At 23.3% G+C, this 25,548-nt stretch overlaps 1 protein-coding gene across 1 annotated transcript in view; it reads right to left on the minus strand.

Moving 5' to 3' along the window:
- The window catches only part of smal (smoke alarm), a 202,723-nt gene that overhangs the window by 104,402 nt on the left and 72,773 nt on the right, over positions 1–25,548 (minus strand). The window contains exon 3 of the mRNA XM_075293493.1: positions 19,393–19,756. Within this exon, the coding sequence (XP_075149608.1) occupies positions 19,393–19,645 (253 nt within the window). The 5' untranslated portion in view covers positions 19,646–19,756. The remainder of the gene's footprint in view (positions 1–19,392; positions 19,757–25,548) is intronic.

The raw sequence follows: 25,548 nt of genomic DNA on the forward strand, positions 1-25,548 counted from the left end.
GTCATAAAAAATTGTAGAAATTTAAATATACCCTATATAATAAAAACCAGAATCTTCTCTCAAAACAAACGAAACTTAATTAATTCAAACTAGCAAACAAATAAACAAAAATAAAATAGAGAAACCTAAAAACCTCTCACCCAAGAAAAAAAAAACAAGACCATGACAATTAATTAAGGAAAAATTTACATGACCACATTAAAAAAGAAAATAATACAAAATCTTTAAATGCTCCCTTCACACAATAGGGGCTATACAAAACAAAAAAAAACGAAATACTTCGGGTTTTCCTTAGTAGCTTGCTTCTAACTAAAGGCCATAAATATAAAATTCTACCCCACAACGAGAAAATTCTATGCGCGTTATTCTTTGAAAACCTCTCGGCCTAGGAGGACAAGAATCAAGTGTTTTTTGATGTTTAAAAACTATGAAAAATTTTCATGTCAAATTTATCAAATTAACTCAAGCATTTATGAAAAATCTCTGAGTAAAATACTTGGGATAAAGCAAACCGTCGTTGGCAAGGGGGAGGAGGATGAATAGAAAGTAGTGGCAATATTTTCTCAAGTGTCTTAGCGTCAGTATTTTGCCTGTCAATATTCGGATTTTCGTTGACTGTTCCTATTTAGAGGGGATTGTTTTTTTGTGGCTTTTTAGGATGACACATGGCTTGCGTGAATACTGATAGTCCATTAACATTTCGTTTTCTCGAGGCTGATTTCAAAAATAAGGCATATGTTTTCTTTGCATTTCGGGCATTTTGGACATATATAGTGGCATGACCATTTATTGCATGCGTGCCACACGATGTAGTCCGATAATTTTTTTGGATATCCTCCTGTTAGTGGCACAAAATGCCACAAAAAATCCATATTGATCTTTGTTGCAGTTTATGTCATTGTCTACAAAGTGTTAAATATGCCTCAATGCTTTGGGGTCTCAACGAATGAAATTGAAAGATAAAGAACTTCCATGTTAATTGTATAGGAAATAAATGCACGCAATCTATTTTCTTCAGCTGAAAGAAAGAAGGAGAGGGTGAAGATGAAATGAGGAGTTGGGAATTTTAATAATAATTGGTCTGAAGCAATATTTTAAATGGTTTCAGCAATAAAATAAAAACCCAAAAAAATATTGATAAAAATGTTCAATTATGGACATTTTATCATTTCAATTAAAGAAAAAAATTTGAGCCAACAATTTTGTTAAAATTTTATTTCTATAAAAAATTTTGTCAAAATTTTATTTCCATAGAAAATTTTGTGAAAATTTTATTTCTATAGAAAATTTTGTGAAAATTTTATTTCTATAGAAAATTTTGTGAAAATTTTGCCAAAATTTTATTTCTATAGAAAATTTCGTCAAAACTTATTTTCATAGAAAAATTTCTTAAAATTTCGTTTCTGTAGTCAATTTTGTCAAAATTTTATTTCTATAAAAAAAATTCTCTAAATTTTATTTCTATAAAAAAAACATTCTATAGAAAATTTAGTCCAAATTTTATTTGTAACAATTTTATTTCTATGGAAAATTTTGTCAACATTTTATTTCTATAGAAAATTTAGTCAACTTTTTTTTTTATTTCTATAGAAAATTTTTGTCGAAGTTTTATTGCTATAGAAACTTTTTCTCAAACGTGTATTTCTTTAGAAATGTTTCCCAAATTTTATTTCTATAGAAAATTTTCTCAAAATTTTATTTTTATTGAAAATTTTTGTCCAAATTTTCTTTCTATAGAAAATTTTGTCCAAATTTTGTTTCTATAGAAAATTTTGTCCAAATTATATTTGTATAGAAAAATTAGTCAAAATTGTATTTCTATGGAAAATTTTGTCAAAATTTTATTTCTATAAAAAAGTTGACAAACAAATTGTACTTCTATAAAAATGTTTATCAAAATTGTATTTCTGTAGAAAATTTTGTCAATTTTTTTTATTTCTATAGAAAAATTAGTCAAAATTTTATTTCTATAGAAAATTTTTGTCAAAGTTTTATTGCTATAGAAATTTTCTCTAAAAATTTTATGTCTAAAGAATATTTTGTCAAAATTTTATTTCTATAGAAATATTGTCAAAATTTTATTCCTATGGAAAATTTTGTCAAAATTGTATTGCTATAGAAAATTTTGTCTTAATTTTATTACTATAGAAAATTTGATCCAAATTGTATTTCTATAGAAAATTGTTTCAAAATTTTATTCCTATTGAAAATTTTGTCAACATTTTATTTCTATAGAACATTTTGTCAAAATTTTATTGCCAAAGAATATATTGTCAAAATTTTATTTCTATAGAAAATTTTGTCAAAATTTTATTTCTATTAAAATGTTTGTCAAAAATGTATTTCTATAAAAATGTTTGTCAAAATTTAATTTCTATAGAAAATTTTGTAAAAATGTTGTCAAAATTTAAATTTCTATAGAAAATATTGTCAAATTATATTTCTATAGAAAATTTGGTCAAAAGTGTATTTGTATAGAAATTTTTTTCAAAATTTTATTCCTATAGATAATTTTGTCAACATTTTATTTTTATAGAAAATTTTCTTAAAACTTTATTTCGATAGAAAATTTTCTTAAAATTTTATTACTATAGAAAATGTTGTCCAAATTTTCTTTCTATAGAAAACTTTGTCCAAATTTTCTTTCTATAAAAAATTTTGTCCAAATTTTCTTTCTATAGAAAATTTTGTCCAAATTTTCTTTCTATAGAAAATTTTGTCCAAATTTTATTTGTCTAGAAAAATTAGTCAAAATTTTATTTCTATAGACAATTTTGTCCATTTTTTTATTTCTATAGAAAATTTTTGTCAAAGTTTTGCTGCTATAGAAACTTTTTCACAAAAGTTAATTTCTTTAGAGATTTTTGTTAAAATTTTATTTCTTTAGAAATATTAGTCAAAATTTAATTTCTATAAAACATTTCGTAAAAATTGTATTACTATAAAAATTTTTGTCAAAATTTAATTTCTATAGAAAATATTGTAAAATTATATTTCTATAGAAGATTTGGTCAAAAGTGTATTTCTATAGATTTTTTTTTCAAAATGTCATTCCTATAGAAAATTTTGTCAAAATTTTATTTCTATAGAATATTTTGTGAAAATTTTATTTCCATAGAAAATGTTGTCAAAATTTTATTTGTATAGAAAATTTCGTCAAAATTTGTTTTTCTATAAAAGCAAATTCTCAAAATTTTGTTTCTATAGAAAATTTTGTCAAAATTTTATTTTTATAGAAAATTTTGTCCAAATTTTATTTCTATGGAAAATTTGATCAAAATTTTATTTCTATAAAAATGTTTGTCAAAATTGTATTTCTGTATAAAATTTTGTCAAAAATTTGTTTTTATTTCTACAGAAAAATTAGTCAAAATTTTATTTCTATAGAAAATTTTTGTCAACGTTTTATTGCTATAGAAAATGTTGTCAAAATTTAATTTCTTAGAAAATATTGTCAAATTATGTTTCTATAAAATTTTTTTTCAAAATTTCATTCCTTTAGAAAATTTTGCCAAAATTTTATTTCTTTAGAATATTTTGTGAAAATTTTATTTCCATAGAAAATTTTGTCAAAATTTAATTTGTATAGAAAATTTCGTCAAAATTTTGTTTCTATAAAAAAAAAATTTCTCAAAAAAAATTTCTTTCTATAGAAAATTTTACCCAAATTTTCTTTCTGTAGAAAATTTTGCCAAATTTTATTTGTATAGAAAAATTAGTCAACATTTTATTTCTATGGAAAATTTTGTCAAAATTTTATTTTTATAAAAATATTTGTCAAAATTATATTTCTATAAAAATGTTTGTCAAAATTGTATTTCTGTAGAAAATTTTGTCAACATTTTTTTTATTTCTATAGAAAAATTAGTCAAAATTTTATTTTTAAAGAAAATTTTTGTCAAAGTTTTATTGCTATAGAAACTTTCTCTAAAAATTTTATGTCTAAATGATATTTTGTCAAAATTTTATTTCTATGGAAAATTTTGTCAAAAATGTGTTGCTATAGAAAATGTTGTCTTAATTTTATTCCTATAGGCAATTTTGTCAAAATTTAATTTCTATAGAAAATTTTGTCAAAATTTAATTTCTATAGAAGATTTTGTCAAAATTTAATTTCTATAGAAAATATTGTCAAATTATATTTCTGTAGAAAATTTGGTCAAAATTGTATTTCCTAAGAAAATTGTTTCAAAATTTTATTCCTATAGAAAATTTTGTCAACATTTTATTTCTATAGAATATTTTGTCAAAATTTTGTTGCTATAGAAAATTTTGTCAAAATTTTATTTCTATAGAAAATATTGTCAAAATTTTATTTCTGTAGAAAATTTAGTCAAAATTCTATTTCAGTAGAAAATGTTGTCAAAATTTTATTTCTATAGGAAATTTTGTCAAAATTTTATTTCTATAGGAAATTTTGTCAAAATTTTATTTCTATAGAAAATGTTCTAAAGCTCCTCCTTACAATAATTTAGTATTATTTCTATTAAAAACGAACCATAATATTTATCTTAGTCTCCTCCTATTCTTATATCACCCAATCAAAATACCTTTCTTGTAACAATGTAATCCATTTATCTTAGATTACCTCTAAACTAAACCAGAAACTCTTTATGGAAATTTATTTAGTGCTATTAATTTGCAACTTACTACAAATCTAATAAATTCTACTTTGAATCAATTCACTTAGTTAGTAAAACCTTAACCATGGTAACACAAAAAAAACACTCTATGGAAATCTTGATGCATAAATACTTCACAACAAAAGGATTTGCAAAATAGTATTAAATGGATAAATGGACTAACTACTCAGGTTAGTTAGGATTCATGTGTTGAAACGAGATCAACTCACAGAAATGGTACAAGAAGGATGGCTGAATAAAATTGTCTTCCTTGTAACTGTCTAAACCAATAACTTATGATATAATCATTTATTAAGAGCTAGACCTATTGTTAAATAATTTTGTTATAGAAAACTTATGTGAACTCTATGTAAATATTCAAGAGGAATAAGAAAAAAAAATAATAAAATAAATCCCTCTTAGTTCCAGTAAACCCATAGGAAGAGTCACCAACCTAGAGTAAAGTTAGGCAAAAAAGTTCCCTGTGTATTAGACTGCGAAATCAATACCATGTCTCTTGAATGATGAAATGCATATGATGATGTTAACTTCAATGAGTTTAACAAATTATCCAAAGATATCAATGGAAAATATAAATTCTCCATACCATACTCCCGAATCATCATCCCTACTTTGGAAATTCCATATGGTTCCCCACTCCACCAAACAGTAGTAGTACTTGGACCTGCATTCATGTGAGCCATAATTCTACTACCATCCAACATTTAGTCTATATACATGTCATCGAAAACTACTATGACTCTTAACTTGATTCAACTCCAGTTGAGTTGTGGTACTTCTTCAAGTACTATATCTGCACATGCCAAGCTAGTATCCAATATAACCCCCTTTAGACAAGGAACCATGGAAGGAAAGAGAAAAAAATGTGTAAACGCTGCAATAGCATTAAGCAAACAGAACAGAAATTTTCCATGTGAATGCATAACAATGGTAACTAGTACAGAATGAAAATGCCTTCCTACCAAGCCTTTCAATTTACATAGCCGTAATTGTAATTCAAAGGGCCTTAAGTTAAGAAATTCTTCTTCGAAAAAACTAAAACAAACCAAGAAGGCTATGAAACTACAAAACTAACACAGAATTTTCTATAGAAATAAAATGTTGACAAAATTTTGTATAGAAATAAATTTTTGACAAAAATTTCTACAGAAATAAAATTTTAACAAAATTTTCTATAGAAATAAAATTTTGACAACATTTTCTATAGAAATAATATTTTGCAAAAATTTTCTAAAGAAATACAATTTTGACAAAATTTTCTATAGAAATAACATGTTTAGATTTTTTTATAGAAATCAAATTTTGACAAAATTTTCTATAGAAATAAAATTTTGACACATTTTTCTATGGAATAAAATTTTGCGAAAATTTTCTTTAGAAATAAAATTTTTAGAAAATTTTTCCTATAGAAATAAAATTTTGACAAAATTTTCTATAGAAATAAAATTTTGACAAAATTTTCTATAGAAATAAAATTTTGACAAAATTTTCTACAGAAATAAAATTTTGACAAAATTTTCTATAGAAATAAAATGTTGACAAAATTTTGTATAGAAATAAAATTTTGACAAAATTTTCTACAATAATAAAATTTTGAGAAAATTTTCTATGGAAATAAAATTTTGATAAAATTTTCTATAGAAATAAAATTTTGAGAAATTTTCATATAGAAATGAAATTTTGAAAAATTTTCTACAATAATAAAATTTTGAGAAAATTTTCTATCGAAATAAAATTTTGAGAGAATTTTTTATAGAAATAAAATTTTGAGAAAATTTTCAATAGAAATAAAATTTTGAAAAAATTTTCTATAGAAATAAAATGTTGACAAAATTTTCTATAGAAATAAAATGTTGACAAAACTTTCTGTAGAAATACAATTTTTTCTTTGGAATAAAATTTTTAAAAATTTTCTTAGGAATAAAATTTTTAAAAATTTTCTATAGAAACTTTGCGAAATTTTTCTACAGAAATAAAATTTTGCGAAAATTTTTGTAGAAATAAAATTTTGAGAAAATTTTCAATAGAAATAAAATTTTGAAAAAAAATCTATAGAAATAAAATTTTGACAAAATTTTCTATTGAAAGAAAATTTTGACAAAATTTTCTATAGAAATAAAATTTTGACAAAATTTTCTATAGAAATAAAATTTTGACAAAATTTTCTATAGAAATAAAATTTTGACAAACTGTTCTTTGGAATAAAATTTTCACAAAATTTTCTACAGAAATAAAATGTTCTATAGAAATAAAATTCCGACAATATTTTCTATAAAAATAAAATTCTGACAAAATTTTCTATAGAAATAAAATATTGAAAAATTTTTCTATAGGAATACAATTTTTAGAAATTTTTTCTATAGAAATAAAATTTTAACAAAATTGTATGTAGAAATAAAATTTCGAGAAAATTTTTATAGAAATAAAATTTGGGAAAATTTTCTATAGAAATAAAATTCTGACAAAATTTTCTATAGAAATAAAATTTTGAGAAAATTTTTCATAGAAAATTTTCTATAGAAATAAAATTTTGAGAAAATTGTCTATAGAAATAAAATTTTGTCAAAATTTTCTATAAAAATAAAATTTAAACAAATATTTCTATAGAAATAAAATTTTGGCAAAAATTTCTATAGAATTTAAATTTTAAGAAAATTTTCTATAAAAATAAAATTTTGAGAGGAGTTCTATCACCTTCACTCTAGATGCCTGTTTGTCAAATATTCCTTTGAAGGCCTCAAAAACGCCGTGCTATGTAAACCTATTCACCTACTGACTAAATGAAGAAAAGACAAAAACCCAAGTCTCTTACACCCAAAAGTAAACTGAAACGACCTTCCTTTGCATATCCATATGAATGCCTATGAATCTGTGTGCGTGTGTGTGTGTGGTCATGGGTGTACAAAAGGATGTGAGGATCTGGAGTAACAATTTTCCACCAGCTTTGTGTTGTACATTCGTATTTATGTCCGTGTCGCTTTCTGTTAGGGCATTGAGTTGAGAAGATAGATTTTCGTTTTTTTTTGTTTTGTTTGTCACAGTCTATCGGTACTCGGTAACGTATGTGAGAAGAATAACTATGTGTAACTGTGTATTTGTGTGTGTGTATGTTCAACTCTTCCTGTTGAGCAAATCAACTCAAGCGGCATATCAACTTTAATCAACATTGTGTAGGAATTGAAACCCTAATATATGAGAGTTTGTAAGACCTTTGCTCGATGCCCTCATGTGTATTATGAGAATAATAAGAAAAATTTCAGTGATATGGACATGTCCAAAAAAACATGGGATGAGCTGTATGTCTCCTCTGATTTTATCCCAGTAAAGTATTAAGTCTTAAGTATCAGTAAATCTGTCACCGAGATGGTTGAGTATGTAAAGTGGAGGAAATAAATTGATTCGATTGTAAAATCATGATATTAGTTTAAAAGTTGGTGGGGATCATGGGGACTGATATCAATCTTAGACCCTCCACCACTGTGGTATCACAATGGACCGAATAGTCTAAGTGAGCCTGATACATCGGGCTGCCACATAACCTAACCTAACCTAGACACCATAGGTTGGAGGATATACCAACAAAATTTTAAATTAAAAAAAAAAATTAAATGTACTATTTGAAACTTAAACTTTGTTAATTATAAATAAAACTTATATTTAAATAAAATTTCTTTTCGAATTATAGAAATTTTTCTCAAAATTTTATTTATATAGGGAATCCTGTCAAAATTCTATTTCTAAAGGATTTTTTTTTTAATTTCGTTGCTATCCAGTAATTTAGTCAAAATTTCAATTTAAACTTTGAGATTATAAATTTTAAATATAAAAATAAAAAGTTTAAATAAAACAGTAAGTAAAAAATAATATATAATTTTTTGTATTTAAAATTTAAAAATTATTATTTGTAAATAAAATTTATATCTAAATGAAATTTCTATTTAAACTATAGAATTTTTTTTTTACCTAAATAATGTATTTTAAATTTTACTATTTAAAATTTTAATTTTTAAAAATCATTTATATAAATTATGATTGAAATTTTTACAAAATGAAAATTTGAAAAAATTATCTAAAGCAATGAAATTATGGCAAAACATTTTTTGACAATTTTGTCAAAATGCCTTTATGAATTGAAATTTTGAGAGAAATTCCTATAGAAATAAAAAGTTGACATTTTGTTTCGAAAAAAAAAATTGAATAAAAATTAAATTTTGACAAAATTTCATATAGAAATAAAATATCGAAAAAATTCCTTAAAAAAGTTTTAATAGAAATTTTTTTGAGATATATATTTTATTTTTAATTTTTAAAAATTAATAATTAAACATTCAATTTTATTTATATAACAAAGAGACATATGCTAAATATGTAGAAGTAGGTAGTTTGGAAAATTTGTTATGGACCTATAAAGATTAAGTTAATTTAAAATTTAAATTCTTAAAACTTTCAAATTGTGAAAATTTTCCTATGGAAATGAAATTTTGTCAAAATTTCTTACAGAAATGAAGTTTTGCCACCATTTCCTATAAAAATTAAATTCTGTCAAAATTTAATTTCTGTATGATTTTTTCAAAATTTTCATCAAAATTTCATTTCTGTAGGAAATTTTCTCAAAATTTAAGTTCAACATTTGAGACTAAAAATTAAAATTTTAAATATTTAGAACTAAATTTTAATTTAAAAATAAATAAAATTTAATATTTATCTTTTAGTATTTAAATTTAAAAAAAAAAATTAAAAATAAAATTTATTTCTCAATTAAATTGATATTTAAGCTTTCTATAAGAAATTCTGTCAAAATTTAATTTCTGTATGATTTTTTCAAAATTTTCATCAAAATTTCATTTCTATAGGAAATTTTCTCAAAATTTAAGTTCAACATTTGAGATTAAAAATTAAAATTTTAAATATTTAGAACTAAATTTTAAATTAAAAATAAATAAAATTTAATATTTAACTGTTAGTATTTAAATTTAAAAAATTTTAAAATAAAATTTATTTCTCAATTAAATTGATATTTAAGCTTTCTATAAGAAATTCTGTCAAAATTTCATTTTTGTAGGATTTTATTTTTCAAAATTTTCGTCAAAATTTCATTTCTGTAGGAAATTTTCTCAAAATTTAAGTTCAAAATTTGAGATTACAAATTAAAATTTTAAATATCTAGAACTAAATTTTAAATTAAAAATAAATAAAATTTAATATTTAATTTTTAGTATTTAAATTTAAAGAATTAAAAAATAAAATTTATATCTCAATGAAATTTCTATTTAATTTCTATAGGAAATTTTGTCACACTTTAAATCTTAAGTTGAGAGTTTATAAATTATTAATATAAAATAAGTTTAAAAATTACAAAATGAGATATGTATCAAATCTATAGGAAATTCTGTCAAAACTTCATTTCCGTAGAATTGTTTTTTTTTTTAAATTTTATTTCTATAGGAAATTTTGTCAAAATTTCATTTGTATAAGAAATTGTGCAAAAAAATTCAAGTCTATAGGAACTTTTGGCAAAATTTCATTTCTATAGGAAATTTTGTCAAAATTTCAAACTTTAAAAATTCAAATTTTAAATATTTAGAACTAAATTTTAAATTAAAAATAAATAAAATTTAATATTTAATTTTTAGTATTTAAATTTAAAGAATCAAAAAATAAAATGTATATCTCAATGAAATTTCTATTTAAGCTTTCTGTAGGAAATTCTGTCAAAATTTCATTTCTGTATGATTTTTTTTTTTTCAAAATTTTCGTCAAAATTTCATTTCTGTAGGAAATTTTCGTCAAAATTTCATTTCTATAGGAAATTTTCTCAAATTTTAAGTTCTATAAGAAATTTTAGCAAAATTTAAAATTGTAGATTTAAGGTTTTTAAGTTTTGATTTTATATATAAAATTAACTTATCTTATCTACAGATCCAAACCTGATTTTTCAATCTACCTACTTCTACGTGTTTCAGGATATGTCCCCTTTATTTGTGAGTAGCAAACAAAGGATTTATTTTCCATTACTCTTTTCAATCCGACTATGATTGGTTTCTACTATTCCCCTCTCCTTTAAATATTTACTTAAAAATTTAGTTAACTTTTTATTCTCCCTCTCCCCCCATTTATTTTATAATTCACATATGCTTCTGTGTGCATACTAAGTTAAAGAGTTTGTTTCTAATTGAACGCTTCCATAGAAAAGAGGAAACCCCCAAGCAAAGGAGAATGTCTCCAAGTTTGTGGCAACATAGCTATAGGTATGGCTAACTCCAAAGCAAAATGGACTAAGTACATAATTAATTAATTAAAGTTAAATTTTGGTCTTATATTCTATTTTCTAAAGGGGAAAACACACAAGAATATTTCTTGCTGACTGAACCCTTTCTGTACTGAACTCTATAAGCTCATTTTACATCATTTCTTTGTAACCATGTATATGAATTAAATTAATTCAAGTTTTTGTTACTTTAATGCAAATTTATTAATATTTGAATTATTTATGAATTTCAATAATTTATTTTTTATTTTTAATTATTTATTATATTTATTTATTTCTTATTTTTATTTATTTAATGCTATTTAATTTTTTAAAGCCCCTAGATTTACGAAATTATTTGTCTTTATCCCAAAAAGTGGACTTAGTATATTTTGGATATATGCTATCAAGGGACTCCAGACAATACCCTTAACCATGGCCACAAATAAAAGCAAATACAGAAGAAAAAAATTGACCAAACTTACCCCCCCCCCCCCTTTCAAAGATGCATACATATCTCAAAGGAAATGATTTCAAGTATTGTGACGTGATGTTTAGTTTAGATTGAAAGAAGTTACAGCCGGTCAATCTCCAAGAGGATAGGTGACTTTTCTTATTCCATTCCATTGGTAGTAAAGTAATAAATTGTCCATAGAAACCAGAGCTCACATGTTTAACTGGTCAGCAATCGCCCAGATTACCACGCAAGAAGATCCTAACTAACTTCAATGTACTCAACATTCAATAAAGTAAAGAATCACATGGTTTAACATCAACATTGTCAATGGAGACGAAAATAATTTAAATTACATTGAATGGTAGTTAAAGAGCACAAATGGAGCAGGGATCGTTTTGTATTTTAAAATTAGCATATTTAAGGTAGAGGCATGGTTTGGGTCTGACTGCCTGATGGGATATAATCCGTATTGGTCTTTTGTAGACAATAAACAGTTGTTCGAGGGTTTTTGAAAAGCTTTTTAGACCAGTACCAGACCAGTGTCTCATTTAATTGATTATATTAACATGAGATATATATGTTTAATCCTCTGGAGTATTAACATTATTTGCATATACTGACATTTTATGTGACTTTATGATGATAAATTGGTTTAATTTTTAGGGCTGATTAATGGTTTGTGTAAAACAAATCAAGAAATGTTGAATATATGGTGCTAACAAATAATTTAGTTCTTAAATCGATAAAGTTGATTTAATGAAATAGAGATTATCTTCAGAGGAAGGGATGAATGAAATAAGAAAACAAAACTAAGAAGAATGCCTCAGTTTAGAAGTTCATACATCCCCCTTTGTAATTCATGGATGTTGCAACCAGGGCTGTGGAGTCAGAGTCGAAGTCTGAAGAGTCATAAAAATGTTGCTGGACTACGACCACGGCTAAATTAAATTTTTTAAAACACCTCATATTTTTGTAACTAAACAAGTTTTTAAGCAAATTAGATTTCATTGTGTTATTCATTCGATCAATTTAATGTATAACGGGAGCCACCGTGGTGCAATGGTTAGCATGCCCGCCTTGCATACACAAGGTCGTGGGTTCGATTCCTGCTACGACCGAACACCAAAAAGTTTTTCAGCGGTGGATTATCCCACCTCAGTAATGCTGGTGACATTTCTGAGGGTTTCAAAGCTTCTCTAAGTGGTTTCACTGGAATATGGAACGCCGTTCGGACTCGGCTATAAAAAGGAGGTCCCTTGTCATTGAGCTTAACATGGAATCGGGCAGCACTCAGTGATAAGAGAGAAGTTCACCACTGTGGTATCACAATGGACTGAATAGTCTAAGTGAGCTTGATACATCGCGCTGCCACATAACCTAACCTAACCTAATGTATAACGGTAAATAAAACGCAACTTCCAATTATGGAGATTATTTTATGTTTCCTAGAATGTTAGACTAGAAGATGGGCAGAATCGATCCACTTTAATGCCCAACACCATATAAATTTATTTGAAATATTTCGAACCATCGATTTTAGTTTTTAATTTTATGTCAAGACCATATAGCTATATACATATGTCGAATATTGGCAAACATTTGTGTCAACATTTTACTGCTATAGAGAATTTTATCAAAATTTTATTTCTATAGAAAATTTTCTCAAAATTTTATTTCTCTAGAAAATGTTGTCAAAATTTTATTTCTATAGAAAAAGTTGTCAAAATTTTATTTCTATAAAAAAATTGTTAAAATTTCTTTTCTATAAAAAAATTGTTAAAATTTTTTTCGTTAGAAAATTTTGTCAAAATTTTGTTGCTATAGAAATTTTTGTTAAAATTTTATTTCTATAGAAAATTTTGTCAATATTTTATTTCTATAGAAAATTTTATCTAAATTTTATTTCTATGGAAAATTTTGTCTAAATTACATTTCAATAGAAAATTTTGTAAAAATTTCATTTTTATAGAAAATTTTGTCAAAATTTTATTTCTATGGAAAGTTTTGTCAAAATGGAATTTCTATGGAAATTTTTTGTCAAAATTGTATTTATGTAGAAAATTTTGTCAAAATTTTATACACATAGAAAAATTTTGTAAAAATTGTATACACATAGAAAATTTTGTCAACATTTTATTCACATAGAAATTTTTTCAAAATTTTATTTCTATAGAAAATTTTGTCAAAATTTTATTTCTTTAGCACATTTTGTCAACATTTTATTTCTATCGAAAATTTTGTTTAAATTTTATGTCTATAGAAAATTTTTTCAAAATTTTATTTCTATAGAAAATTTTGTCAAAATTTTATTTCTATAGAAAATTTTGTCAAAATTTTATTTCTATAGAAAATGTTGTAAAAATTTTATTTCTATAGAAAATTTTGTCAAAATTTTATTTCTATAGAAAATTTTGTCAAAATTTTATTTATATAGAAAATTTTGTTAAAATTTTATTTCTATAGCAAATTATGCAAAATTTTATTTCTATAGAAAATTTTTTTCAAAATTTTATTTCTGTAGCAAATTTTGTTATAATTTTATTCCTATAGAATATATTGTCAAAATTTTATTTTTATAGAAAATTTTGTCAAAATTTTATTTCTTAAGAAAATCTTGTCAACATTTTATTTTTATATAAAATTGTGTCAAAATTTTATTTATATAGAAAATTTTATTACAATTTTATTTCTATAGAGGATTTTATCTATCTATAGTTCTCTAGAAAATTTTTTCAAAATTTTATTCACATAGAAATTTTGCCTAAATTTTATTCACAAGAAAATTTTGCCTAAATTTTACTCACATACAATATTTTGTCAAATTTCATTTCTATAGAAAATTTTGTCAAATTTGTTTTTCTATAGAAATTTTTGTCAAAATTTTATTTCTCTAGAAAATTTTGTCAAAATTTTATTTCTATAGAAAATTTTGTCAAAATTTTATTTCTAAAGAGAATTTTGTCAAAATTTTATTGCTATAGAAAATTTTTTCAAAATTTTATTTCTAAGAAAATTTTGTCAAAATTTTATTTCTAAGAAAATTTTGTCAAAATTTTATTTCTATAGAAAATTTTGTCAAAATTTTATTTCTATAGAAAATTTTTTTTCAAAATTTTATTTCTGTAGCAAATTTTGTTATAATTTTATTTCTATAGAATATATTGTCAAAAGCTAATTTCTATAGAATATTTTGTTAAAATTTTATTTCTATAGAATATTTTGTTAAAATTTTATTTCTATAGAATATTTTGTCAAAATTTTATTTCTAAAGAAAGTCTTGTCAACATTTTATTTTTATATAAAATTGTGTAAAAATTGTATTTATATAGAAAATTTTATTACAATCTTATTTCTATAGAGGATTTTATCTATCTATAGTTCTCTAGAAAATTTTTTCAAAATTTTATTCACATAGAAATTTTGCCTAAATTTTATTCACAAGAAAATTTTGCCTAAATTTTACTCACATAGAAAATTTTGTCAAATTTCATTTCTATAGAAAATTTTGTCAAAATTTTTTTTTTCTATAGAAATTTTTGTCAAAATTTTATTTCAATAGAAAATTTTGTCAAAATTTTATTTCTCTAGAAAATTTTGTCAACATTTTATTTCTAAAGAGAATTTTGTTGCTATAATTTCTCTAGATAATTTTGTCAAAATTTTATTTCTATAGTAAATTTTATCAAAAATTTTATTTCTATGGAAAATTTTGTATAAATTTCATTTCAATAGAAAAATTTGTCAACATTTCATTTCTATAGAAAATTTTATCAAAATTTTATTTCTATAGCAAATTTTATCAGAATTTTATTTCTATTGAAAATTTTGTCTAAATTTCATTTTAATAGAAAAATTTCTCAAAATTTCATTTCTATAGAAAAATTTGTCAAAAGTTCATTTCTATAGAAAATTTGTCAAAATTTCATTTCTATCGATTTAAATTTCATTTCTATAGATTTAAATTTCATTTCTATAGATTTAAATTTAAATTTAATTACTATAGGTTAGGTTAGGTTAGGTTAGGTGGCAGCCCGATGTATCTGGCTCACTTAGACTATTCAGTCCATTGTGATACCACATTGGTGAACTTCTCTCTTATCACTGAGTGCTGCCCGATTCCATGTTAAGCTCAATGATAAGGGACATCCTTTTTATAGCCGAGTCCGAACGGCGTTCCACATTGCAGTGAAACCACTTAGAGAAGTTTTGAAACCCTCGTAAATGTCACCAGGATTACTGAGGTGGGATAATCCACCTCTGAAAAACTTTTTGGTGTTCAGTCGAAGCAGGAATCGAATCCACGACCTTGTGTATGCAAGGCGGGCATGCTAATCATTGCACCACGAAGGCAGCACGGTGGTGACCTAACACGAGAATTAAAAACTTTCAAGATATTGGTTTAATATTGACTTCATATAAAGTTTCTGAAAATATTATTTCTATCAAAAGTTTTATCAAATTTTCATTTCTATTAAAAATTTTGTCAATATTTTATTTCTACAGAAAATTTTGTCAAAATCTTATTTCTATAGAAAATTTTTTCAAAATTTTATTTCTATGGAAAATTTTGTCAAAATTTTACCTATAGAAAATAGAAAATTTTGTCAAAATTTTACTTCTATAGAAAATTTTGTAAAAATTTTATTTCTATAGAAAATTTTGTCAAAATTTTATTTCTATAGAAAATTTTGTCAAAATTTTATTTCTATAGAAAATTTTGTCAAAATTTTATTTCTATAGAAAATTTTGTCAAAATTTTATTTCTATGGAAAATTCCGTCAAAATTTATTTCTATAGAAAATTTTTTCAAAATTTTATTTCTATGGAAAATTTTGTACAAATTTTGTTTCTATAGAAAATTTTGTGAAAATTCGATTTTTCTGGAAAATTTTGTCAAAATTTTATTTCTATGGAAAATTCCGTCAAAATTTTATTTCTATAGAAAATTGTTTCAAAATGTTATTTCTATGGAAAATTTTGTCAAAATTGTATTTCTATAGAAAATTTTGTCAAAATTTTATTACCATAGCAAATTTTGTGAAAATTTAATTTCTACAGAAAATATTGTCAATATTTCATTTTTGTAGAAAATTTTGTCAAAATTTTATTTCTATAAAAATTTTGTGAAAATTTTATTTCTATAGAAAATTTTGTGAAAATTTTATTTCTATAGACAATTTTGTCAAAATTGTATTTCTATAGAAAATTTTGTCAAAATTTTATTTCTATAGATAATTTTTTCAAAATTTTATTTCTATAGAAAATTTTGCAAAATTTTATTTCTATAGAAAATTTTGTCAAAATTTTATTTCTATAGAAAATTTCGTCACAATTTTATTTCTATAGAAAATTTTGGCAAAATTTTATTTCGATAGAAAATTTTGTCAAAATTTTATTTCTATAGAAAATTTTTTCAAAATTTTATTTCTAAAGAAAATTTTGTCAAAATTGTATTTCTGTAAAAAAAAAATGTTGACAAAATTTTCTATAGAAATCAAATTTTGATACTATATTCCATAGATGTAAAAATTTTCTATAGGGATAGGTAAGGTTAGGTGGCAGCCTGATGTATCTGGCTCACTTTGACTATTCAGCCCCTTGTGATACAACATTGGTGAACTCCTCTCTTCTCACTAAGTTCTGACCGATTCCATGTTAAGCTTAATAACAAGGGACTTGCTTTTTATATTGCAGTGAAACCACTTAGGGAAGCTTTGAAACCCTCAGCAATGTCACCAGCATTACTGCGGTGGGATAATCCACCGCTGAAAAACTTTTTGGTGTTCGGTCGAAGCAGGAATCGAACCCACGACCTTGTGTATGCAAGGCGGGCATGCTAACCATTGCACCACGGTGGCTCCCGTGGTTACTATATAAAATGTTGTCAAAATTTTATTTTTATAGAAGATTTTATTTCTTTGGAAAATTTTGTCAAAATTTTATTTCTATAGAAAATTTTGTCAAAATTTTATTTCTATAGAAAATTTTGTCAAAATTTTATTTCTATAGAAAATTTTGTCAAAATTTTATTTCTTTGGAAAATTTTGTCAAAATTTTATTTCTATAGAAAATTTTTTCAAAATTTTATTTCTAAAGAAAATTTTGTCAAAATTGTATTTCTGTAAAAAAATTTTGTCAAAATTTTATTTCTATAGAAAATTTTGTCAAAATTTTATTTCTATAGAAAATTTCGTCACAATTTTATTTCTATAGAAAATTTTGGCAAAATTTTATGTCGATAGAAAATTTTGTCAAAATTTATTTCTATAGAAAATTTTTTCAAAATTTTTATTTCTAAAGAAAATTTTGTCAAAATTGTATTTCTGTAAAAAATTTTTGTCAAAATTTTATTTCTATAGAAAAATTTGTCAAAATTTTATTTCTACAAAAAAGTTTGTCATAATTTCATTTCTATAGAAAATGTTGTCAAAATCTCGATTCTATAGATTTTTTTTTTTTAATTTGATATCTATAGAAAATTATTTTGTCAAGATTTCATTTCTATAGAAAATGTTGTCCCAATTTTATTTCTAACGAAAATTTTATTCACATAGAAAATTTTATCAAAATTTTATTTCTATAGAAAATGTTTGTCTTAATTTTATTTCATTAGATTTTTTTGTTTTAATTTTAACGCTATAGAAAATTTTGTAAAAATTTTATTTCTATAGAAAATTTTGTTAGAATTTTACTGCGATAGAAAATTTTGTCAAAATTATATTGCTATAGAACATTTTGTCAAAATTTTATTTCTTCAGAAAATTTTGTCAAAAATCTATTTAAATAGAGAATGTTGTCTTAATTTTAATTCTATAGAAATTTTTTTCAAAATTTTATTCTATAGAAATTTTTTTCAAAATTTTATTGCTATAGAAAATTTTGTCGAATTCGAGGCTAATGACAAATGTTGGAGTCGGTGTCGGAGTTGAGCACACTTGGCTCGACTCCCCAGCCCTGGTTGCAACAAATATGTAACAAATCAGTTCTTTGTAAGTATACATGCATCTTTGTCTTGGAATTTATACCAAAATCTTCGAGGGAAATTAAAAATTTCAATAAAATTGTTTTAAGTGTATTTCATAACTCTAAAAATAACCAGAAAGTTTTTGGCTCCCATTTTTTAATTTTTTTCTTTCTCTTAAGCACTTGGCTTTTCCCATACACCAAGACTTCAACTCTTCGTCTAAAATAAAACCATAAATCAACTTTAAAATACTCTTCAATATCCTTTAAGACAACTTTAGGCTTTGTATGGAACATTTGTTGTTGTTTTTTTTTTTTCTTTTTGTGGGTTTGTGGTTTCAACTCTGTTGCTCTCTGCAACGAAACAAGAAACATCACCCCATTAAAATGTCAATAGTTAAATGTTGAAATATATTTAAGGAGAAGAAAAGCTGAAGCTGTAACCGGTAACAAAAGAAGACGATCAAGAAAACTATAGCACTAAAATAAAACTTGCTACATGTGGCAAAGAACTCTGAAGCAGTTGCAATGTCTTATGGCTATGGTAAATAATATGAGCATCACCAGGCGCAACACCAAAGAAACCCAAGAAGAAACTTTGCTCACCATTGCCGCCAGCCGTGTAAGAGACCATTAAAAAGTCATAAGAATACCCTGGGGAGAATGGGTGCAAACTGCAAAAAAACTGATACCAGTTAGCAATGGAAAACTCCCGCTGGTTTCTCAAAGATATACCATTCAAATTATGGATGGATGGACGGACATACATGTGAGAATACCCTGGGGGGATTTTCAAAGGAACTTAAAGCCGGGGATCATAGTAGACATTTGCCCATATATTTGGCATTTGTTGGGAAGTTTTAAACACCAGCATCTTTCCGGGGAATCCTAACAACTCCCAAGGAAAAAGATAATCCCATATAAAATCAAAAATATCCCAAAGCTAAAGGGCTATCTTCTAATGACCATTAAAACAGCTAATCCTGGGTAATGACTAACAAATTCGTTATTATTATAAAAATTCCAAGAGATATTTCTGTGTGTGTTTATTCATTGTTTTTTTTTTTTTTATTCCAACTTACCTATATCGAAGGCTTGCGCATGCGTGGCCTGATATAGTACTACGCAGATAAGGGTTAAAAGCTGATAGGAAAGGCACTGGCGGGAGAACATTTTTCTGCAGGTGGTAGTATTGGTGGTAGTAGAAATGGAGGTGGAGATGGTTTTTATGGTAGATGCATTAGCTGAAGTTAAGGTGAATTCTCGTTGTAATGATGCTGTTGTTGTTGTTGTTGTTGGTGATGATGTAGTTGTTGCTGCTTTTGTTTTCGCCATTTTTTTTAGCGATATTTTTGGTTGTTGTTGTCGGTTTGTAGCAAAAACAAAACACGCAAAATAGTTACACAAAGGCAGTGTAGTTATACTTGGATCTGCTTAGCAGGAGATCTGTAAAGATAAAGAAATTAAAGGAAATTTATTTAAAGTTAAACACTAACCTTGAAAATATATATATGTAGAAAATTAATGATAGGCAATAAAAACTATTTGTAATAAACTACGAATTAATGGAAAAAACGAGATGTTTATCGAAGGACATAAGGAAGTCTGAAAAGCCAAAGAAAACAACAGAAAACCCTAACCCTGGTTTACAAAAAATTCTATATAGTTTACAAATTATTCCATAAAGACCTGGAAAGTCGAAATAAAATTTTGACAAATTTTTCTATAAAAATAAAATTTTGACAAAATTTTTTATAGAAATAAAAATTTGACAAAGTTTTGCCAAAATTTTCTATAGAACAAAATTTTGCAAAATTTTCTTTAGCAATAAAATTTTGACAAAATTTTCTATAGAAATAAAATTTTGGCAAAATATTCAATAGAAATAACATTTTGATAAATTTTTTTTAGAGAAATAAAATTTTGACCAAATTTTCTATAGAAATAAAATTTTGACGAAATTTTCTATAGAAATAAAATTTTTACAAATTTTTTTATAGAAATAAAAATTTGACAAAGTTATGCCAAAACTTTTTTATAGAACAAAATTTTGCAAAATTGTCTTTAGCAAAAAAATTTTGACAAACTTTTCTATAGAAATAAAGTTTTTACAAAATTATCTATATGAATAATAAAGAAATAAAATTTTGAAAAAAAATTTTATACAAATAAAATTGAGGCACAATTTTCAATAGAACAAAAATTTTGATAAAATAATAAAATTTTCAATAGAAATGCAATTTTAACAAAATTTTTACAGAAAAAAATTTGGACAAAATATTTCTAGAGAAATAAAATTTCGACAAAATTTTCTAAGAAAACGTTTTCACAAAATTATCCATAGAAATAAACTTTTGGCAAAATTATCTATAGAAATAAAATTTTAACAAAATTTTCTACGGAAATAAAATGTTGACAAAATTTTCTATAGAAATAAAATGTTGACAAAATTTCCTATAAAAATAAAATGGTCACAAAATTTTATATAGAAATAACTTTTTACAAAATATTCTATAGAAATAAAATTTTCACAAAATTTTCTACAGAATTAAAATTTTGAGAAAATTTTCTATAGAAATAAAATTTTGATAGACATAAAATTTTCCATAGACATAAAATTTTGACAAAACTTTCAATAGACATAAAATTTTGACAAAATTTTCTATAGACATAAAATTTGGAAAAAATGTTCTATAGTAATAAAATTTTAACAAAATTTTCTATAGAAATAAAATTTTGACAAAATTTTCCATGGAAATAAAATTTTGACAAAATTTTCTAGAGAACTAACATTTTGACAAAATTTTCTATAGATATAAAATTTTAGCAAAATTTTCTACAGGCATACAGTTTTGACAAAATTTTCTATTGAAATAAAATTTTGACAAAATTTTCTATTGAAATAAAATTTTGACAAAATTTTCTATAGAAATAAATTTTTGACAAACTTGTCTATAGAAATAAAATTTTAACAACATTTTCTATAGAAATTAAATTATGACAAAATTTTTTACAAAATTTTCTATAAAAATAAAATGGTGACAAAATTTTATATAGAAATAACTTTTTACAAAATCTTCTATAGAAATAAAATTTTGACAACATTTTCTAGAGAATTAAAATGTTGACAAAATCTTCTATAGAAATAACATTTTGGTAAAATTTTCTATAAAAATAAAATTTTGACAAAATTTTCTATAGAAATAAAATTTTGACAACATTTTCTATAGACATCAAATTATGACAAAATTTTCTATAGAAATAAAATTTTTACAAAATTTTCTATTGAAATAAAATCTTGACAACATTTTCTATGGAAATCAAATTATGATAAAATTTTCTATAGAAATAAAATTTTTCACATAATTTTCTATAGAAATATAATTTTGACAAAATTTTCTACAGACATAAAATTTTGACAACATTTTCTATAGAAATAAAATTTTGACAAAATTTTCTAGAGAACTGATATTTTCTATAGATACAAAATTTTAACAAAATTTTCTACAGGCATAAAGTTTTGACAAAATTTTCTATAGAAATAAAATTTTTACAAAATTTTCTATTGAAATAAAATTTTGACAACATTTTCTATAGAAATAAAATTTGGACAAAATTTTCTATGGAAATAAAATTTTGACAAAATTTTCTATGGAAATAAAATTTTGACAAAATTTTCTATAGAAATAAAATTTTGACAAATTTTCTATAAAAAAAAACAAAATATGACAAATTTTCTATAGAAACAAAATTTTGACAAAATTTTCTATAGAAATAAAATTTTGACAAATTTTCTATAGAAATAAAATTATGGCAAATTTTCTATAGAAATAAAATTTTGACAAATTTTCTAAAGAAATAAAATTTTGACAAAATTTTCTATAAAAATAAAATCTGGACAAAAATTTCTATAAAAATTAGTTTTCTTCTAGTGAAAATTATATTAAAAAAAAAAAAACAGAATTGCATTCCTTATATCTCAATATAACAAATGTGTCATAAAAATAAAATTATCTTAATAACAAAACCAATATAGCTAAACAAATCATTTAAAAATTCCATAATTTTGAATACTGTGTCGTAGTGGATTTCCTATTATGTTCAATTCCCTTTAAAATTTCTAGCTTATAATTGATGTCAACCTATTTTATTATCATGGTTATTCGTTGGCCTCATGCCGTTACAGAAGCTCTTTGTTAATGTCAAACTCATGCTGTTAGCAGATTTCGTCTTTCAATTAAAGCCAACAATGATGGTTGGCATTCAAAGTTGTCTCGGCCTGTAATAAAGACAATTGGAGCGATAATTGGAATTTATGTTTAACACGCTACATACTCTTAAAAAGGGAGTCAGTTACTACATGGAACTGCTGTAAGCAATTCCAAAAATATTTCTTTTTTTCTGTATATTTTTCTGGTTCAGTAGAAAACCTTTTCAATCATTTTTGTTTTTTTGTCTAAAGTCTAGGGATACAAAAAGGCAATCAAAACAATGAAAAAAATCTGGTCTAAACAAAAACATTGCAATGTCATAAACTGACAGCTGTCAAAATAGCTAAGTTTTTGCCTTCATGTCTTGGCTGACGGTTTTCTCAAAAATATAGCAGGCAGATTTTTTCTTAACTTTATTTTCCAGCGAAATTATATCGCACAAAATAAAGAGGTGAATTCCTTCAAGTCCTAGCTGATGTAGCTGATTCCACTTTGCCATAGCAGCTAGACGCATGGTTTAGTCTGTCTCTATGTAGATTTTTTTATTTTTCTTTTTTCTGAATGACATACTACTACGAATACTATGTATGTATGTAGCAAAAGGGAACCTTCATTTGCTATAAACAAAATAACGCATAATGTAGAAAAAACTCGAAAAATTGAATTGTAGACTCCATCAACGTCTGGTTGGCCCTTGTCGACAGTTTTGTATTGTGTCTAGAAATCGTGTATGTACGCAATTTTTTTTTTATTTCATTAATTCATTAAAATGTCAAAGTGTTATGGAAAAATGTCAGATTTTTCTTTTGTTTAGAAAAATTGACACATTTAAGAAAAAAAATAAAGAGAAATTGTTGTTGGCTTTGTATTTGACACATACTTCAGTCATACATTCATATGGAAGTACTTAAGAGGTTTTTTTCCCCTCTCAGAAATAAAAAAATAACAATCAATATCAAAAAATTGCTAAAACAATTCTATTGACGTGGTTATTTATTTATTTTTTTTAGTTCAAAAAATTTCATAAAATAAAGAAATTCCAAAATATTTCTAAGAAATTTAAATTGAAAATAATATGTAATAGTTTAATGAGGATTTTTTAGAATGAAGCTAAAGTTTAGAATATTTATAGATTTATGGAAATAACCAATCTTAAGAATTTAATATATATTCGGCAAATGATATTTATGTCATTTAAATAAAAACATAACCAGACGGATGGACAGAAAGCCAGACTAGATAATTTCAGAAATTGATTCTAATTTAATTTCAATTTTCCTTAAATTTGTATCAAATAACATATATGGTTTCACTAACAAAACAAAATCCAAAATCCTCTTTTACAAAAAGAGGTAAAAGCATCTTTTTAGTTCTAACTACTTGAAGTAGAACTCAAAATTTTTGACAAAATTTTCTATAGAAATAAAATTTTGACAAAATTTTCTATATAAATAAAATTTGACAAAATTTTCAAAATAAAATTTTGACAAAATTTTCTATAGAAATAAAACTTTTTTTATTTCAGCTTAAAACCATGCATTGATTAAACTACAAGCGTAGCTTAACCAACAGAGGAAAATACAAAATTTTCTACAGAAATAAAATTTTGAAAAAATTGTCTATAGAAATAAAATTTTAAAGAAATTTTCTATAGAAATAAAATTTTGGCAAAATTTTCTTTAGCAATAAAATTTTGACAAAGTTTTCCTTAGGAATAAATTTTTGACAAAATATTCTATGGAAATATATTTTTTACCAATTTTCTATAGAAATAAAATTTTGACAAAATTTTCTATAGAAATAAAATTTTGGCAAAATTTTCTTTAGAAATAAAATTTTGGCAAAATTTTCGTTAGCAATAAAATTAGGACAAAATTTTGGATATCAATAAAATTTTTACAAAATTTTCTATAGAAGTAAAATTTTAACAAAATTTTCTATAGAAATAAAATTTTAACAACATTTTCTATAGAAATAAAATTTTGACAAAATTTTCTATAGAGATAACATTTTGACAAAATTGTCTATGTAGATAAAATTTTGGCAAATTTTCTATATGAATAAAATTGTCTCCAGAAATTTTAGAAATTTAGATAAAATTTTGCCTAGAAATAAAATGTTTTCTTGAAATAAAATTTTCTATAGAAATAAAATTTTGACAAAAATTTCTATAGAAATAAAATTTTGGCAAAATTTTCTTTAGGAATAAAATTTGGACAAAATTTTGGATATCAATAAAATTTTTACAAAATTTTCTATGGAGATAAAGTTTTGACAAAATTGTCTATATAGATAAAATTTTGACAAAAGAGATAACATTTTGACATTTTCTATAGAGATAACATGTTGACAAAATTTTCTATATAGATAAAATGTTGGCAAATTTTCTCCAGAAATTTTAGAAATTTAAATAAAAGTTTGTCTAGAAATAAAATGTTTTCTTGAAATTTTGATAAAATTTTCTATAGAAATAAAATTTTCTCTAGACATAAAATTCTGACGAAATTTTCTATAGAAATAAAATTTTGGCAAAATTTTCTTTAGCAATAAAATTTGGACAAAATTTTGGATATCAATAAAATTTTTACAAAATTTTCTATAGAAATAAAATTTTTACAATATTTTCTATAAAAGTAAAATTTTAACAAAATTTTCTATAAAAATAAAATTTTAACAAAATTTTCTATAGAAATAAAATTTTGACAAAATTTTCTATGAAGATAACATTTTGACAAAATTATCTATGTAGATAAAATTTTTGCAAATTTTCTATATGAATAAAATTGTCTCCAGAAATTTTAGAAATTTAGATAAAATTTTGCCTAGAAATAAAATGTTTTCTTGAAATAAAATTTTCTATAGAAATAAAATTTTGACAAAAATTTCTATAGAAATAAAATTTTGGCAAAATTTTCTTTAGGAATAAAATTTGGACAAAATTTTGGATATCAATAAAATTTTTACAAAATTTTCTATGGAGATAAAGTTTTGACAAAATTGTCTATATAGATAAAATTTTGACAAAAT

This window comes from Haematobia irritans, chromosome 2 (assembly GCF_050003625.1).
Source record: "Haematobia irritans isolate KBUSLIRL chromosome 2, ASM5000362v1, whole genome shotgun sequence".
Classification (NCBI taxonomy): domain Eukaryota; kingdom Metazoa; phylum Arthropoda; class Insecta; order Diptera; family Muscidae; genus Haematobia; species Haematobia irritans.